Source organism: Choloepus didactylus, chromosome 1, assembly GCF_015220235.1.
Source record: "Choloepus didactylus isolate mChoDid1 chromosome 1, mChoDid1.pri, whole genome shotgun sequence".
Classification (NCBI taxonomy): Eukaryota; Metazoa; Chordata; class Mammalia; order Pilosa; family Megalonychidae; genus Choloepus; species Choloepus didactylus.
In genome coordinates this window covers 155,562,665-155,581,985 of record NC_051307.1, presented here as the reverse complement: position 1 = coordinate 155,581,985, position 19,321 = coordinate 155,562,665, and the positions used below count along the sequence as shown (strand labels likewise).

General features: G+C 46.5%; 1 protein-coding gene across 1 annotated transcript in view; it reads left to right on the top strand.

Annotated features, from left to right (window-relative positions):
* CLSTN2 (calsyntenin 2) overlaps positions 1-19,321 on the top strand; it is a 379,221-nt gene that overhangs the window by 346,201 nt on the left and 13,699 nt on the right. The window contains exons 10-16 of the mRNA XM_037825098.1: positions 3,063-3,229; positions 10,493-10,641; positions 12,501-12,718; positions 16,210-16,380; positions 16,872-17,017; positions 17,152-17,275; positions 18,062-18,246. Coding sequence (XP_037681026.1) covers positions 3,063-3,229; positions 10,493-10,641; positions 12,501-12,718; positions 16,210-16,380; positions 16,872-17,017; positions 17,152-17,275; positions 18,062-18,246 — 1,160 coding nt within the window. The remainder of the gene's footprint in view (positions 1-3,062; positions 3,230-10,492; positions 10,642-12,500; positions 12,719-16,209; positions 16,381-16,871; positions 17,018-17,151; positions 17,276-18,061; positions 18,247-19,321) is intronic.

Sequence of the window (19,321 nt, the reverse complement as noted above, 5' to 3'; positions counted from 1 at the left end):
CCATTCATACCACGGTCACCCTCTTCTTCCTGCAGGTCTACAGAGATGTCCCTTTGCTAGAGCAGGAGCCCACTGATGGTATGGGATTGCTCTGTATCCGTGGGGTCTTTGGGAGCTTAGGACAGAGAACCCAAAATTGGCTCCCCCACACCTCCAAGCCATGAACATCACAAGTCACTCCTCATAGTCAAGTGTGTTTAGAGTTCTCTGTGGACTGAGCACCCTCATAGGAACCTTTTCCTTTCTCAGTGAAGAAGCTTTGGGTGGCAAGTAACACAAAGCTGGGTCAAAATGGCTTAACCCATAAAGGTTAAAGATTAGCTCCATAACTGAGGATATCCCAAGGTAGAGCAGTAATAAAGTCCACTCAGGCTCTGCTCAGCCCTGCTGTGGCTCTCCTGGCTGTGCCCCCTGCAAGCATTGCCTGCATCCCTAGTCTGCCTGCAAGATGACAGCCACTTTTTGCCTTCCATCTTCACATTATGATCTCCAAGAAAGAGAGAGAGAGTTGGTTCCAGAAACTTTCTAGAGACAGTATGGAAGCTCTCCATCCCCAGAAGCTGTCAGTCATCTTCTCTCATCTCACTGGCTAAATGTTGTCTCCTGCTTATTCCTGAACCAATCCTGGAGGTTTATTGAATGTCAGGTACTTATAGACTGAATCTTGATACTGGACCAGGTCCACCCGTGAATCAGTCACTAGAGCAGTGGACTGGGGTAACCTGGTTAGCATAAACTAAATAGAGTCCATATCTGGAGCTGGAGTCAGTTTCACAAAGCTCAGGGCTGCCATTGCAAGAGGGAAGGAGTGGAGAGATAACCAGAACAGTCCATTAGTCTGTTGGTATTCAATTCATCACCTCATTCAATTCAGCAAACAATGATACAAACTCCTGCTGTGTGCCAGGCAGGGTGTGGGGTGCCGGAACAGCACAAGGGGTCCAGTGTTGTTGTTGAGAGGGATAAATGAGCAAACTTACACCACGTGCCTGGTGCAGCACTTAGCCCCTAACACCCCCATAAAGGAGAGAGCTCACATAAGGGATATGCAAAAGACCCCAGCCTCAGGAAGATAATAGCCTAGTGATTCTTAACCTGGACTTCACATCTGAGTCAGCTGAGGAGTTTTTAAATTCCACACCAATTAAATCAGCATCTCTGGGGGTGGGACTCAGAACCAGGCATCAGTTTGTGTTTTCAAAGATCCCCCAGATGATCAAAATGTGCAACCAAGGTTGAGAGCAACTGTTGTAAACTATTGAGGACATAAAACATAAACATGTAGACCATTAACTAACAATGCCAAGTTGTCAGGGATATGTTTTAAATGAACAATGGGTGTTCCAAGGCTCAGAGCAGCAAGAAGCTGCGGTGAGCTGTGGGCTTATTGAAATTTTCCTCCCACTGAAGGATGGGGGCTAAAAGAGTCTTAAAGGACAGATGGGATTTGCTTGTCTGGGCAATTTGGAGGTGGGCATCCAAGTGTGAGGAGGTCTAGATATGAGCAAAGGAACATGAGTTAGAGGAAGGTGTGTTAGGATCCAATCAGGAGAGAGACACTACACAGTAATTTCCACCAGGAAATATAAAAAAATGTGCAACATTATTGACTGCAATAGGGAATTGGAGTAACAAGGGATTGGCTAGTAAAAAAGTACAGAGAACTCTACAAAAATATAGAAAGAGCAGATGTAAGGAGCAGGTGCTATTCCTCGGGCTGAGATAGAGCACCCCAGGGAGCCTCCACCCACCCCATCCCGGCCAAGCTTCAGACCTTGTTGGGACAGCTGTGGCTCACTGAATAGCAGAGCGTCGCTATGGGGGCAGAACTTGTAGGAAATCTGGCCCCTGGGTGCTGGGGAAAGCTGTTTCTTCCTGAAGAACCACCTGAAGGGGGTTGCTGGGGCAAGCCACACCTGCTGCAGGAGCCTGCTGGGCGAGCACAGGAGAACCAGGAGGAAAAACCCAGAAGTGTCCCCTCCATGCAAAAGGAGGCTCAGAGAGAATATAAAATCTTCCCAAGGAATTAGCAAAGCTGGACTTCATCCCAGATCCATCTTTTCTTTACATCCTGCTTCCTCTATGAACAAACAACAGTGTGAGATCAAGGCTAGGTCTGCCAGTGTAGGCTGCACAGAAATGGAAGAGGTTTGAGCTCAGTGAGGTCGGTGGGGAAGGCCTTCTGGAGGAGAGGAGGCTTCAAATGGACCTTAGGGGCAGCCATTTGAAGCCTGGTTTGGAAAACCAGGGTGAAAATGAAAGGGGCGACTTTCAGATGGGCCTTGCAACACGAGCTGCATTAAACAATTTCACATGGGTGAGAGTGGACCCAAGCTCAGACAGGACTCAGTGCTGCCCGTACAGAGAACAGTAGAACACGGGAAATGGGAGAAGGAAGGGTGGAGGTAGAGCCAAATCAGGGAGGTCCTTATATGCCAAGGGCCTTGAATTTGAGCAGGGGTGAAAACTCATTGAGAGAGAGCCAGAGCTCATGGAAGTAGTGTTTCTAAGATTGCTCAGTTGCATTCCAACCTCTCAGAAGAATTTAGCAGAACAAGTACCAGCTCTGGAATCAAACAGACCAGGACTACAGTACCAGCTATGTTGCAGAACTCCATGACTTGGGGCAAGTACCCCAACCTTTCTGAGAATCAAGTCTCCTCTCCTGTCAATTGGAAACAATAATACCTTCCTTGCGGGCCTGTTTGGATGAAGTGCCTGCCTGGCACACAGTAGGTCTTTAATGAAGGGTAGCTTCCTTATCCCTCCTATTTTTACTCAGTAGGCTCCTCTTGTCTTCTGAAACAGTTTGTGCTCCTGAAAGTAACTGTTTTAAAATTCTGAAATGCTGGGGCTCCTATACTTGGTGTGGCTGGGGAGAACCAGGTTATCAACAGCCCATAACATCCTCTTGTTGAGATTCTGGTCACTGACCTTGGAAGAAAAAGCTGAGGTTCAGGCACCACACAGTGTGTCCTTGGCTGCATGGCCAGATGGTGCCTCGAGGAGGTGTTTCCCACCCAGCCTCCGCAGGGCAAGCTACAGTGCTTCTTTTCTTTCAGGAGGAGAAGTCACCAAGCCACGGTTCGCTCAGTTCTTCCATGGCAGCCTGGCCAGTCTCACCATCCGCCCGGGCAAAACGGAGAGTCAGAAGGTGATTTCCTGCTTACAGGCCTGCAAGGAAGGGCTCGATATTAATTCCTTGGAAAGCCTCGGCCAAGGAATAAAGGTAAGGGAGGAGCTGCATCACCCCTGCTAAGACAGGGTGCTGATTTATGAGGTTGAGGCTGCCCAGAGCCACTGTGCTGGGAAAATGGAGCCATTTCTTGTAAAGCTGCACAGAAATGGTGCGGAGGCAAGAACGCTGCCATGGCGGGGCGGGGGGAGGGGGGGAGAGAAGCGTGACCTTGACTGCCGCGGTGGACTTCTGCTGCCGTCTTTTGAAACCCGCAGATCAAGCCCTAGTTTATAATAGTTCAGTACACTAAAGCAGGCTCATTTTCATTGTCTTCCTGGAGGGAGTTGTGATACTTCATTTGTTCATGGGTAATTTGATTGCTTTGTTGTTGATTTGCCTAAAGGAACTGAGGCTGCATGCAAGAATACATTTCAAAAATGTAAATAAATTTTAAAAAGCTAGAGGCAGGTAAAATGCAAATTAGAAGCAAAGGTCAAACAGTGCTGGGGTGGAATTAGAAAGCAGATATGGAGGTCACTGGGTCTTACATTGCTAAATTGAGGCGCAGATTAGCTCTGAGCAATCTCTGGCAGTTAAAGGGAATGTGAATAGATTTGCAAAGTTTATCATCCATGGAGATAAAAACATTCAAGCTATCCAAGAGTCAAAGCTACATTCAGAGACAAGTTCCTCCTGAGGGGGACAGGGTTGCATGTGGTAAGTGATGTCCTCAGCCAGCACCTGCCTAACAAGCAGGGTTTGTTTCTGCCTCACCTGCACTTCAGGAGCCAACTGGCAGCAGGCCACTGGGATCCTCTCTGGAAGTCCAGATAGCACACATTCTGCCTTCTGGAACAGAGGACAGCTCCATGGAGGCTCTAGCAGCTCCAGAGTTTTCCCTTCTTGCTGACTTCCCAAGTGTGGTGTGGCCAGAGTGTCCCTGCCCATCTCCCACCCAGTGCTGCCCCATGGAGCTCAGCCTGCCTTGCAGAACATCCCATTCTCCAACGGAAAGCCCCTCCCTTACTATTCAATGGACTACTGCTGTGGGCCCTGATGCTGGGTAGCCTCTGAGGGGATAATGGTCTGAGCAGATTGGGGTTTTCTTTTTTTTTATAAGTTGCCATCATATCAGCAAACTGATTATACACTAGGGCTTGATCTGGGGGTTTCAAAAGACAGCAGCAGAAGTCCATCGTGGCAGTTCTGGGCTAGACTCTGGGCTATGAAAATGAATGCTGCGTGGTTACTGTCTTCAAGGAAGACAATGGCCCCTGCAGGCATTTGCGGTACAGCATAACTGCTACTGCACCTACCTTAGGAAGTTATGAGGATTAACATTTACTGAGGGTCTTCCAAGTGCCAGCCGCTGTTCTAGATGCTTTGTGGGTATCAACTCATTTAATCCCCACAACAATCCTATGACCAAGGTGCCCTGATTATTCCTATTTTTCATGTGAGGAATTGAGGACCAGCGGGGAAAAGCAGCTTGCCTAAGATCCCAATTAGCAATGAACAGAGCCAGAACATGAACACTGGCAATCCCGCCAGAGCCCCAAAAACAGCAGTCAGGGAGGTCTCCTTGGAGGAGGTGAAGCAAAATGTGTAAGAGAGGTAGGAGTTAGCCAGGAGAAGTGGAGGGGGAGGGTAGAGGACAATCACTCCAGGCAGATACAAGGGCCTGAGCAGTGGCAGAGGGCTGAGGAGTGGCACAGCATGCACTGGAGCTTCAGGAAGGCAGGAAGCAAAGGATGGACCAGGTGACCAGAGAGGCAGCCCGTGGCCATGTCACTGAGAGCCTTGTCAACCATGTTTGGTGCTTACATTTTTCTTTTTTTAACAGCTTTATTGAGATATAATTCACATGCCATAGAGTTTACCAATTTAAAGTGTATAATTCAATGATTGTTGGTATATTCAATTTTAGAACATTTTCATCACCTCAAAAAGAAACCCCATATCCTTTAGCTGGTCACCCCCTGCCCCCTCATGCTGTTTCTGTAGATTTATCTCTTCTGGACATTTAATATGAATGGAATCATTTGTATTTCTGTCATCAACAGAGTGTCATTGAAGGACAAGGGATCCTGATCTCATGATCTCCAAAGATGCAGGGCTTAGGATTCTCACTCTGGAGGCTGGTCAGAGCGGGGAGGATGGGGGGCGTACACAGGACACAGTGAGGGTAGTGTGGCTTTCCAGAACATTGACTAATGTGGATTAAATACACACACACACCACTGGTACTTCTTATGGCTAACCAGCTAGTACTGAAGGAAAAGCACCTGATCGCCTTCTGTTGGGAAGGTGGCCTCCCACCAGACTCTATCTTGATGATTGGCCCAGGCAGGCCCATCATGGCACATTTTATATAGTTATCCCCCACATGGGCAGGCTGGGGTTTGATCTTTGACCTGCTGTTTGTGTTGTTTCCTTAGTGTTTTGTCAACCCAATGATGCAGAAATCTGTCCTCCAGCCCTCCCCTTTTTCAGATCATAGATTTACTCCCTGCATCTGAGTTGATCATCCCTGTGGGGTCACAGTTTCAGGGCTCCATACACAACAGAGCAAATGAACCAAAGATGCTAAGCCACATGTTCTTAAAATTATAAATTAATAACCATTGCAATTTCTATACAGTAGTCCTGGCCTTGAAAAAAGGATAATTAAGATAAGTGGCACACAAACTGTGGGGGTTGGGGAGGTTAATCTGACTTTTCACAATGCCACCTGCTCATTGTCATTGCAGGAGATTCTTTTCCGTCCTTAGGTCATGGCTGGTGAGAACTAGAGCAGTTTGTTAGAAATTAATGATAAAAGGCACAATTAATGGAGCACCCACTGGGTGCTATTTTAGGTCCATTATCCCTGCTCCTCCCAACAAATTAAATATTATGACCTCATTTCAAAAATAAAGAGATTGGGGCTCAGGGACTTGCTCAAAATAAATTCATGCTCCTTCTTCTGCACAAGCAACTCAGATTATCAGGCATACTTGAAAATTATTAAAACTAACTTCCTTCCCTCCCTCACTCCATTTATATATCATTTCATTTCTGAATACTATTTTCTTAACCAGTTCCTGACTTCCTCCTACTTTCCTGGCTGGTCAAAAGAAGTGAGGCTCTCCTGGGGTTTAGCAAATTTTCTGTCTGCTCACAGGGTTCAACGTGGTTTCCTCTTCTCACTTGTTTTCTTCTGGATCATGTGTATTTTGTGATTTTTTTTTTCTCCAGCATGTCTGGAGACTTAAAAGGGTTAGGTCATTGTTGTCTTGCATCCATAGGAGATACTGTTGGAACATATACAATGTTGACATATGCCCCATTCTGATTTTCTTAGCATAATCTCTGCCAATTTGTCATCCCCTTACTGTGGAAGAGTGAGAAAAAGCAAGAACTTTGGAACAAAACACTCCTTGGTTCGACTCATGAGACCACTATTTACAAGCTGGGTGACATTAGGCAAGATGCTTTACCCCATGAGTCCTGATTTCCTCATTTATAAAACGGACTTAATATTATGCATCTGTTTTGATGTGAGAATTGAATAAGAGAGAGAGATAGATGATAGCTAGATAGGTAACTATATATATATAAAACTCTAGCAAACATAATAGTCTCTCAACAAATCACAGCTCCCTTCTACTTGCACTTAGGTATTGCTGCCTGGTCTTCTTTTGAAAGGCTAATCTATGTGACCGTTGTGGCAGGGGAGCCTCTAAAGTGGCAAATCTTCATCTGGCCTGAGCCCAGTGGAGGTGGCAGGTGCCCTGACATATGGCAAGTTGCCTGGAGTGCCCTGGCTAGCCTGCAGGGACCACTGACAGCCCAGCCTGCTAGATGGCTGGAGTCCCCCACTGAGCCTCTAGGAGAGTTGACCATTCTGCAAAAGCCATCTGTCTAGCATCTTCCTGACTCAAAAAAAAGGAATCACCATGGCCACAGCACAGCTTCCCAAGGGAAAGTAAGCACTCTCACCATTTGCTGAGGCCCCCAGCATGCCACTGTCTTCTGCCTCTGTGGCAATGCCAAGACAACCACTTCTCCCAAGCAACTGGAAACCAATTCATGGTCATGCTATAGGGCTGTGAATACCACAATTTAAAAAAATTTAAAAACTACTTTGGTAGAGGACTTTTTGATCTTGCAAGAGCTATGCTGATGGCTAAGTAGGTGCTTACCTCCATGCCCTAGGGAAGACCTCCAGATACTCTGGTAGCCAGATCATGGTTTAATCAAAGATCACCATGTTCTCTAAGCCATCCTCCTACTAAGCGACCACAGGAGGAATCTGCCTTCTGCTGATTGCCATGAGATGCCACCAATCCATCCCGCACAAGGCTCGGAGATCGGCCTCCTCTGTGGTGGTTCATCATCTTGCCTCACAGCTTGCCATGTGCCAGAACCCATGGCAGTGCTGAGGAAAAGTCAGTAGACCCTGCCCTTGAGGTTCTTGCAGTCTTCTGGAGGAAGGACAGGCAAACAGACAGCAACAGCACCACAGGACATTGGTTCTAGTGGAGATGGTGCAAGGGGTCAGAAAAGCATTTTGGAACATAAGTGGTGTTTTTAGAAAGAAGACCTTGAATCTGCTCATACCTGACATGGATGACTTGTGAAACACCTCAGAACTAATGATGGCTCAGTAGCGTGTGGCAGCTTCATGGCTGAGCATGCTAAGCTGGTGAGTCATACAAGGCAAGAGAGAAGTCAACCCAGAGACTGACCGTGGCATCCACCACAGGCCTGGGTACCCCAGAATCCTGCATAAAGGAGTGTTTCTTGTGACCTGCATCACAGCTCAGAGACCCCGCTAGGGCTTCAAAGGGCTCCAGGGAATTGCATCATAGGGAAGAAAAAATAGTAAAGTCAGGGGTACCAGCACGAGCAAACTCAGAACAGAAATAATTACAGTATTAAGAATTATAATAAAAGCTACCATTATGGAGCACCTTTTAAGTATTAAGTACTCATTTAAGCCCCAAACAGGTAGCTGTTAACATCCCCATTATTTTAGATGAGGAAATGAAGTCCAAAATAAAATGAAGTGAGTAGTCCAAGTTTGTGCAGTTAATAATCCCAAAACTGGGATAGGATGATCCACACAGCCCATGGTTTTCCCAAGATGCCTCACATCCTTGGGGAAGCAAGAATCATACATGGAATGTGATGAATTCTTCCAAACAGGCTAAACTATTGCAGTAGCAAAAGACTCCAAAAATCTATGGCTTAACAGTTTAAAAGTTTTATTTTTCTTTCACACAAATTCTACTGTAGGTCAGGGATGGGGCACCTGTCTAGAATGCTACAGGTCGCCAAAGGAGAGAAAGAAAGCGGCTGGAGCCTCCCCAGGGCTTTTCACCACCTCAGCCCAGAAGTGCCATGCATCACTTCCTCTCAGGCCTCATTGGCCAGATGTGGTCACATGACCACACCCACTGACTGCAAGGAAGTGTAGCCTCCAGGATGCACAGAAAGGATACAAGAGGGTTTAATCAGCACTGATAATGAACCCCACGGGGGCTGACAGAAAGGGCGAGTTACTAAAAATAAGGAGTCCTTTTGAGGAGTGACAGGAGATGATACTGAGTAAAATGTGGGCCAGTGGAATCATTCACACATTCATACAATGAGTGCTTTCAGAGCACTAAGGCTAGGTTCTGGATTCAGGGATGAGTCAGAATCCATTCCTCAGTGGGCTCAGGGCCACTGTACTATATCATGGTACTACCATCGGGTTAGCACTGTAGTAGAATGGCACCAGTCAGTTGGCTGGGGTTGATGACACAAGTGACTTACATGGTTCAGTGTCATCAGTTGTACTCATGAGACATCCACCTCCTGTCAGGGTCAAGGCACAGAACAGGACACTCTTATAGAGGCATTCAAGTCAGATCAGGGCAAAGTTAATATAGACAGATTTTTCCTGGAAGCCATGAAAAGATCATCTCCTTTATGGTAAGAGAAATGCAAATTAAAACTACACTGAATGGCATTTATCACCTATCAGATTAGCAAAAATATGCAAGTCTGACAGCGTATTCTGTCTTCGAGGCTTGGGAAAAACAGGCACTCTCATATATTATTGGAGGGAGTATATATTGATACAATCCCTTGTAATGGGGAATTTGACTACAATTATAAAAATTACAGGTGCATATACTTTTTGACCTAGAAATTTCACTTGTAGGAATTTATCCTATAGATATATTTACACGGTTATGAAATGATATATTGAAAAAAAATCCCACAAGTGATTACTTGTGGGATAGGATGGCAGAAATTGGGGGGTGGGGGGTGGGGGTGGAGATAGGAATAAGATGAAGAATTTTCACTAAGCACACACACACATGCATGCACATATTTGATATACATGAATATATTGCCTATTCAAAAAAGTAAATAATTGTTAGGTCAAGTAGCTACATAAAAATATATCCATACATCTCTTTTCTGTGATATGAGCATTCAATACATAATGAGCCCACAACTATGTTCCTGATATCTTACTGATAAGAGGTCCTAATAATTCTTGCTCAGAAGTGCGTCAGGATCAGTAGCTCAGAGAATTATAAAGGCAGTTCTCTCTGCTCCCATTCAAAGAAGAGTAACTGTTCTGGGACGATGGGGAGAAGCAGGAGCCTTGACCAAGTGTGGGATACCAGGGACTCCGGATGGAACGAACAGGTAAAGATCCTGGAGGAGTACTTGGCAGTCCTGTAAGAAGCAAGTTAATAAAACTCATGGGAAACCAGAGTTTAGCGCTAGAAAAGCAAGACCAAGAATCAGGTCTCAGGGGAGAAGGAAAGCCATCAACTGAAAAATGAGCTTTAAGGTGAGAAGCTAAGAAGACAGAGAATATGCCAAAAGTGGAATGCATGATGAATTGAGAAGTAATTCAAGGCCAAAGACAGGGACAGTGAAAAGAACCAAAGCCCTTTCTGCTGAGGGGGTGGGAAATGCAGGCTGAAAGTTGCTGGTCAAGCCTTGCAGGTATCATAGAGAATGGACCACCCCTCACCAGGGGCAGGAGCCCTACAACTGACAGGGGCTCTCAGAGTTTGATCCTGTGGCTCGGGCTGATATTACCATGAGTTCATAATCCTTGGAGGGACCTCATAGGGTAAAGTCCCAAAGTTCCCCAGGGAATAGCAGGAATTGCTTGTGCCCACAACTGCTTCACTTGCAGATGGTTTGGTGATGACTTTGGTGACCTTTGTGGCCTTTTCCTGAAAGTGGAGGGTTACCATGGAACTGTGGACATCGTTGGTCATTCTCTCTCATAACACCCACCCCCCTCCTATCTTCCAGTATCATTTCAACCCCTCGCAGTCCATCCTAGTGATGGAAGGTGACGACATCGGGAACATCAACCGTGCCCTCCAGAAGGTCTCCTACATCAACTCCAGGCAGTTCCCAACAGCGGGTGTGAGGCACCTGAAAGTCTCTTCCAAAGTCCAGTGAGTCCACGCCAGTGACCCTGGGGCCCAACTGAGGGGGCAGGGATGGTCTCTTGGGAAAATTCCTGAGCAAAATAGGATTTACCTTTATTCTGCTGTCATCAGTTTTTCTGCTATCACTATGGAGAGGCCTCAATGAATTTGTGTTCTCATTTTGTTTCTGTAAATGTTCTGTTATTTTATTTCCGTAAGTGTTCTGTTATTTTGTAAATCCAGCTTTCTTCATTTATTTTCTGTATCTGATCCAATGCCTAAACCATGTTGCTTCCTGTAAAGTCCCAGAGAACCGGGTTTTAAATCATCTGGTACATGGAAAGTGCTTGACGAATGTTTTATTAAATTAAGTTCAATTAACCAACACAGATTTTTAGAGCCTCTAAATACTGTGAGTATGCAAGAGAAAGAGTGTGGTTCTTGCCCCCCAGGGAGCAGAGTTAAATTAAGGAGATGAGCCTATTACAAAAGATAACTCACTTGCTGAGCTATCCTATCACCTCTCAGCCTCAGCAGCTACCTGGGAAGGCGGCTAGGGAGGGAAACCCAGAGAGACTCCTGGGAGGTGGAAGTGGAGTCAGAGAGCACCGAGAGCCAGGAGAACAACTCAGAAGGGGAAGAACTAGGGTGGGACAGGTGGGTCTGCTGACTGCCACACTGCTGGGGTCTGTGTCAGAGGCAATGTTAAAGCCCACGGACGGCAGTTACAGTCAGTGGTTCTAGAGTAAAGGAGGAGGTGCTGCTGCCTCGTCTCCTCACCCTTGGAGGCCTGCAGGTAGGGAGCAGACATCTCCAAGTCAGCGCCACAGAGAGTGAAGAAGACTCCGAGAACAGATTTCTGTAAACTGGTGAGGGACAGAGAGCCCCTCTGGGGTTGACGTGGCAGAGGCCCAGGTAAAACCTGGGGGTGGGAAACTGCCACAGCCCCACAACTCACCCACCCCATAGCAGAGGGTGGAGTGGCTCAGCGTGGGAAACACCTAGACCACCCTTCCCTCAGGAATTTTCCCAAGGGTTGCAAGACGATGGCTGCCACCATCTGGAACACACTCAAAATTCCCAGGGCATCCATCCAAGTCCTGGGATTCCCCGCTTTAGCCCTGGTCTTTGGTCTAGACAAGCAGTGGAACATGCCAAAGACACATGCCTCAACAAGGACTGAGTGGAGAGTCATCTGCATTTTATCCTTATGACTACAAGGTAATCAGTGATGTCTCCACTGTATAGATGAAGAATCTGAGGTTCCTAGGAGTTGAGTACCTCATCCCAAGGCACGACAGCCCAGGAGGTGCTGAGCCAGGCCCTGAACGTCATCCATCTCATTTTCTAGGCCTTGCTCTTGCTGCCACGTCATTGTACCTCCCGAACTGGGGGTAGTGTAACAGGAAAGAGGAGCTTGATTACAGTCGCATTCTGCTCCCACACCTAGAAGAGGCACACATCCTCACAGAAACAGGACAGTATACTCTGGAAGGAGAGGTTTGCCCTAGGGCCTCATTTAGGAAGATGGCTAGAACCAGTCAGTTTAATAATAATTTGCTTACCAAATACTAATGCACATAACAAGCCATTGCTATTTAATTAACATTACCATTGATTACTTTGTTAAAGGATAATGAAAGGTTTAACGGTTACTTGTTGCTCATATAGAAAGTTCCCATGTCTCCCAGAAGCCCATCTTTTTCAATCCCAGGATTGCCAGTAGCATTGACTGTAAGTGTGGCTTTAGATTTGAATTCCCGTGGACCTCCTTGGAGACTCTTAGGCAGTCAGGATGCCTGGTAAAGGACCAGAGGTGGCAGCTCCTTGTCCCAGGCGGTTTAATTGTTCACGCTGCAGTGTGGTGATGGAAGGTGTTTTCCTAGGTGCTTTGGAGAAGATGTGTGCATTAGCATCCCCGACGTGGATGCCTATGTGATGGTTCTGCAGGCCGTCGAACCCCAGATCACTCTCCGCGGCACAGACCGCTTCTGGAGACCTGCCTCCCAGTTTGAAAGTGCCGAGGGGGTGGTCCTCTTCCCTGATATCAAGATCGTGAGCACCTTCACCAAAGCCGAGCCCCCCCAGGACTTGAAAACTACAGGTACGGGTGCACGTGGGGTGTGGGGAAGGTGGGCCTTTATTTCCTAGAGCCTTGTAAAATTATCCTTTGGGACAGCAGCATGGTTCACCATAGTGGAGTAATCTATAATAGGAAAGAAAACAAACAAATCAGGAAACAACCCAAAAGACCAACAGGAGGGGGACAGCTTAGCAAATTCTAGCACACCCATGTAAGTGAGATGATGTTGGAGGGAAAGTGTTGGTACTAAATGGTAAGTGGATAAAGCAAGATGCAAAACTGTATAGTGTCTATATATAGAATTATTTTAATCATGTAATTAAAAAAACTACATAGAAAAATGCCAAGAAGGAAATATACCTAACTCAGCAGTGATATTCTCTGAGAAGCATGATGACAGGCAATTTGTGTCTATTTCTTTTCACTTTTCTGAAACTGCAAAAATATTCTATAATGAGTATGAATTACTTTGATAATCAGAAAAAAAGCTTGAAAGGCACAAAGAAAAACTATTGCTGCATCTTAACATACACAAAGCAAAAATTAGGTCTTATTCAGAGATATTACTCTGCACTCCCAGGAAACTTTCAAGTTATTGAGAGGGATGCTCAGTTAAAGTAAGGTAATCTGCATTCTCTGCCAGGGAGAAACATTTAGTTGCTCTGAAAACTACAGTGTATGTCATTGGTGATGATAGGAGTGGGGGGGGGGGGGTAGGGGTGTAGGGAAGAAGAAGGAGGAAAGGAAGAAAAAGAAAAAGAAGAAGAGAAGGAGAAAGAGAAGGAGGGAGGGAAGAAAAAGGAGGAGGAGGAGAAGAAGAGGAGGAAGAGGAAGAGGGAAGGATGGAGGGAAAACCTTCCTTTTGTCACTCAGAGCAACCCTGGTCTATAGGAGGAAGTCTCCTTTGAGAACTGTCCTCTGCTGCCTCCTTTAAGAGAATACTTTCAACTGTCCCTCTCCCCCTCCCAAAGTGTCTGCTAATGATGAATTGGCACCAGTGGGCCTGAGTCCCTAAGGGGCTGCTTCTATAATAATCCTAATTACCCACTGCCTTAAACTGCTCTGGTCCCTCGTGAATAGAGCACCTCTCAAGGCAGCCCTTCTTAGTGCATAAAAATAGATGGTGTTTTACCACCTGTCCGGGCAGGGTGGTTTCCTGATGCCATGCCAAGCTGCATGCAGTCATGTGAATTTCCCATTCCCTATGTCCTCATTTGTGGCTAAAATCAGACAGAGAGAAGAAGGGTCTCTGACCTCAGTGGTTGCAGACATAACAGAGTACAGCTAGATTTGCTATGCCTGCCACCAGCGTACAGGCAGAGCAGGCAAACTCAATTATCTGAGCCCACACTGCACCTTCTGTTTATGAGAGGTGCAAACAGAGCACACAGCCAAGTGCCCAGTAGCATTATCATACTTTAAAAATTGTACCCTTAAAATAATCATTATTATGGGTCCCTCAAACAAGCAGGTTAATGGTATTTTCCACTGGACCTCAGGGACCTAGCCCCCATCATCTTCTCTCCCCCCGCCCCCGACATCCCCTTAATGCTTTTTCATTACCAAACAACACTTAATGCCCTGCACACCCCTTTCCCTTTTACACTTCTGTACTGGGACATAACTTTGCTCATGGTATACCTGCTGTCTGGAAGGTCCCTCTCCCTCCACATCCCCTTTACTGCCAGCAAACACCTCTGCCTTCAAGGCCTCCTCCAGAGCCTTCCCTCCCACCCCACCCCCTCTCCCCCACCCCCGGGGCTAGGTTAGGTCTCCTGCTCAGTGCGCTCCTGACTGCTGGTGCCTCCCTCCAATCCAGAACATTTTTTTAGCCCTTGGCAGTGGTTATCTGTTTATTAAACCAGAGCAGGAGCTCCCTGAGGGCTCAACCATGGCTGATTCACCTGTGATCCCCTGAACCCAGCCCAGTTCCTTCAACACAATGACAGTCAAGGAAACTCTGATGGAAGATAATGCCCATATTGCTAGCACAAGAGAACAATGAGTAAGTGACAGCAATGACACATCCCCTGCCTAGCCTGAGCTCTCAGTTAGAATCATCTGGAGACACAAACAACGATGATCTAACCCAATCTGATGAGAAATGGACTAAAACAGTAGAAACTATGAGAAGGTCATTTGGAATAGAGAAGTGCATACGCTATTGTTAATGATTGATCTTGCCTAACTGTATATTATTGTGCTTTTAGATTTTGCTCATGATAGCATGAAGCCATTGCAGTTGGCAAGCATTTAAAAATTAATCATATAGAACATTGTTTAGAAGAATGTATGTCTAGTGAGAGCAAAACATTTTTGATATCATTAGAAAATGGGTTCACAAATTTTTCAATAAAAGGATACAAGATCAAAAACATTTAAAGATTTGGAGAATATTCTACTCGTAGTTTGTATTTTGTATCCTTTTCTCCCTTTTGTATATACTGGGACATTATGATGATTATGATAAAGGTTAAATAGAACTAAGAGGAAAAAACATTTGAAGACCCCTGGCCCAGTGGCTATGAGTTTTTCCAAACTGTGGAATCAGAAAGTCATGTATTCTCTCCAAGTTCCTCCTCTTACTATTGTGAACTGGGGCAATTCACTCCCAACCTTCCATTACCTCCACAGTGAAATGCAGATGATAACAGTAGCCCTTCTAATGTCTGTCTGATAGGATTACATTATCACAGTGCCTGGCACATACTCCATCAATGCCAATCACTTTTATTTTAAGGTGGAATTTTAATTCAGGGCTGCCAACCTCTGTCCAGCATTCAAATACTATAGACATTCCTTTGGGAAATTTGGACTCCTAAAGTCAGGCACAGGCAACTAGACTGACCAACTTACTAATGTGCTTTCCATCCTAGGGAACATATTTACCTGATTGCTTAATTATATTAACGGTCCAGCTCCATTCAATCAATATGTATTAATAACTGCTCCCTGCCAGTCCCTGCCTTAGACACAGAGGATTCAGTCATGAAAAGACAGTGCCCCTACACTTTGGATGTCACAGTCTGGTGGGGAAGACAGACAGACACACACAAAGAAAGTTTTGAGGGCATGGTGGAAGGGCACTCTTCTCTGCCCCAATTTAAGAGCTATCACTTATGGAGTACCTACTACATTCCAGGCACTGTTTTCAATCCTCTTAAGACCCTTGCACTCTTTATGGATGAGGAAGTGGGTGGTAGGTAGTTTCTCTAACACTATAGAGTTTCTCTGTAGCAGACTGTATGTAAATATGTATCTATTAGAGTACAGTATTCATGCTTTTTCCCCTAATTCAGGCCTCCCAACTTCAGGAACTGCCTGGACATAGTCTCAGCCCATAGTGACACTGATGGTGAACTTTCAGGCACCACAGCCGAGCGGTGGAGTTGGTATTTGGGATCACACATCTTTTCTCCTGACCCGCCCCAACCCAGAGTGCAATAACAGGAGCAAGTGTTGTCTGAATTCTTCCTCACGCCTGTGTTTTCCGTGTGCCCATCTTCCCACAGCTCCCAAATCTGCTGTCTTAGAAGAAATGCTTCACAACTTAGATTTCTGTGACATTCTGGTGCTTGGAGGGGACTTGGACCCAAGACAGGAGTGCCTGGAGCTCAACCACAGCGAGCTCCACCAGCGACACCTGGACGCCACCAACTCCACCATAGGCTACTCCATCTACGGTAAGGCTATGCTCAAACTCCCATCCCTAGCGGCCTCCTCTCAGAACAGCTTCGTCCAAGGAGTCATGAACGTGATGACAGCTCTTCACATGTGGGGATGCACTGAGAAGCCCCTGGGATCAGGTTGGGACCCTTGACTTCAGACCATGGATTTCTAGGCTCTTCCTTGGCAAGTTACCCCAGCATCTTGAGAACCTGTCCCATATCCTCACTCCTGGGGAAATCTTCTGTAGAAACTAGGAGATGCCTTCTCTTGTAATCTTTGATCTCAGCAAATGAAGTCAGAGCCCAGTCTATGTGGATATGCTGTGGATCAGTTTAATTGGCTCCTTAGAATTTTTGCTTCTGCACATTGCCTGCCTGTAAACATCTTGCACTCTTACCTTTGATGAATTCAGGAGACCCACAGGCCCCAGCAGCCCCGGGCTAGCTCCTCTGCCTCTTCTCTGTCTCCTCTGCCTCCTGATGACAGGTGTGGTTTCTCGGCACAGGTGTGGGATCCATGAGCCGCTATGAGCAGGTGCTGCATCACATCCGCTACCGCAACTGGCATCCAGCTTCTCTCGAGGCCCGGAGGTTCCGGATCAAGTGCTCTGAACTCAATGGACGCTACACCAGCAATGAGTTTAATGTGGAGGTGAGTGAGTTCTGCCATTGTCATTGTCAGGGAAGCCCAGGCTCACTCATTCATTCCTTCGATCATTCAGGAGGGCTGCAACACTGGCCCACCTGCCCCATCTATTCAGCAGCACCTCTCCCTGCTGTTTGCAGGTCAGCGTGCTCCATGAAGTCAGAGTCTCAGACAAGGAGCAGGTCAACCACCTGATCGTTCAGCCACCTTTCCTCCACTCCGTCCATCATCCGGAGCCCCGGAGCAGCCTCCAGCGCAGTTCAGGTAGGGCATCTGGGAAGAGGGACCTCAGAACACCAGGTGACCATTGTGACTCAAGATGGTCCACTAAACAAACAGTTATGGTGCAGCAGCCATGGATGCCTAGCCCTGAGGGAGGGAATCCAGCAATGGGGGAGATGCAGGCTCTGCCTCTGAGGCACTCGCAGCCTCACTAGGGAGCCAGGCAAGTAAGCAAAGAAGGTACACACAATATATAATAACAGAGGTTTGTACAAAGAGCTGGAGCAAAATTTTGCTAGTCTTTTAGGCCCAACTCAAAGCCATGTCCTGTAGGAAGATTTCCCTGAATGTTTTACACACTCACACGCACTCACACATGCAGTGTATTGCAAAGCCCTTTGCCCATACTTGTGTTCTAGTACTTGCCATATTGTGTTACTATCTGGTGGGGTCTTGTGTCTGTCCCTACTAAACTTTATAGTGCCTGGTTCCCAGTGCTGCTCCCTTATCATTTAAGCAAAGAAGCAAGGGATAGAAAAGAACTAGCATTTATTAAGTGCCTACTATATGCCTAGCCATGAGTTTGGAAGGTCACACAGGTTATTTAACTTACTCCTCACAGTTAGGGGTTGAGAATTATTAAGTCCATTATACAGATGATGAAAGTGAAGCCCGGACATTGGCAACGTGCTGGCCCAGAGTGCCAAGGTTAGAAAGTGGTAAGAGAGAATTTAAACTTACACATGGAAGTGACTTCATTCATTCTCCATCCCAAGAATGAGCTGGACCTTTGTTCACCTTGTCAAGAGATTTCTTTCCTCATTCCAGTGGTCCCAAGCATTGCCACGGTGGTCATCATCATCTCCGTGTGCATGCTCGTGTTTGTCGTGGCCATGGGCGTGTACCGGGTCCGGATTGCCCACCAGCACTTCACTCAGGAGACAGAGGCTGCTAAGGAGGCCGAGATGGATTGGGACGACTCTGCACTGACCATTACAGTCAACCCCATGGAGGTAAACCTCCCCCAGACTGGGGAGGGACACGGGGAGGGACTGGGGAGCTCTGGGAGGGTTGAGGGTTGCCTCCCCCTACACCCAGCTCAATCTTTCCAGTGCTTAAAGCCCAAGCTCCCCACCTGGAAGCCCTGCCCAACTATGCCATCCCCCCGACTTTTCCCTTTTCTGACTCCTCTGCCCTCTCAACCTGAATGCACAATACTCCCCCCACCACTCAACTGCATTCACTGACTAAAAAATGTGTGAATTTCTCTCACCCCACAAACAGAACCAGAAATTTCTCCAGGCAAGCTGTTGTGTGGTGTCTATTCCTTACGTCTCCCATAGTACTTAGCTTAGAGCTTACAGACTCAGTATTGAATTCTTGATTAACAGTGTAAATTAGATGACTTTGCTTCATAATGCATGCAGAGCTCACTTAAAGGCTAAAAGCAGGTAAAACAAAAATACAATAATATCTGCCATTTACAGAACACCCATTATGCCAGATTCTTTACAGGTACTCTATATGTACTACCTCACTAAATCTCCCCAATGATCTGTGAAGTAGGAGCCATCATCCTCATTTACCAAGGTGGGAGGGAAACGATACAGAGAGGGCAAGGAAATTACTCAAATTCACACAGCTGGTAACGGCAGAGCCAATATCAAAACTCAAGGTTGTCTGATTCTAAAGCGCGTATACTTCCAGTTAGCCAACAGCCTCCAGAATCCATCTATGAGGGCCCTGATCTGCACTTATGGAATCCCAAGGGAAGCCACCTCCATCATACCCTTTGGCCTTCCCCTTGGTGCTAGGTGTATGGTAGAGGTAGACGTAGGAAAGCAGGGAAAGATCAGGAGGAGTCAGGAAATAACAAAGATGAGCCCCAACTTGGTCCTCAGTTTCCCCCTCAGCTGGTCTCAAGTTCTAATTTCCAAGCCAGTGTGCTGATGTGGCTCAGCTCATCCGAGCACATGCCTTGGGTACAGTGCTAAACTCACCACTCTGGAGACCCCATATTTCCACCCTCAAAGAGCTAAGCCTTGAGCATGGGAAACAAGACTGCCATACCTGAAACAGTCCGAGGAC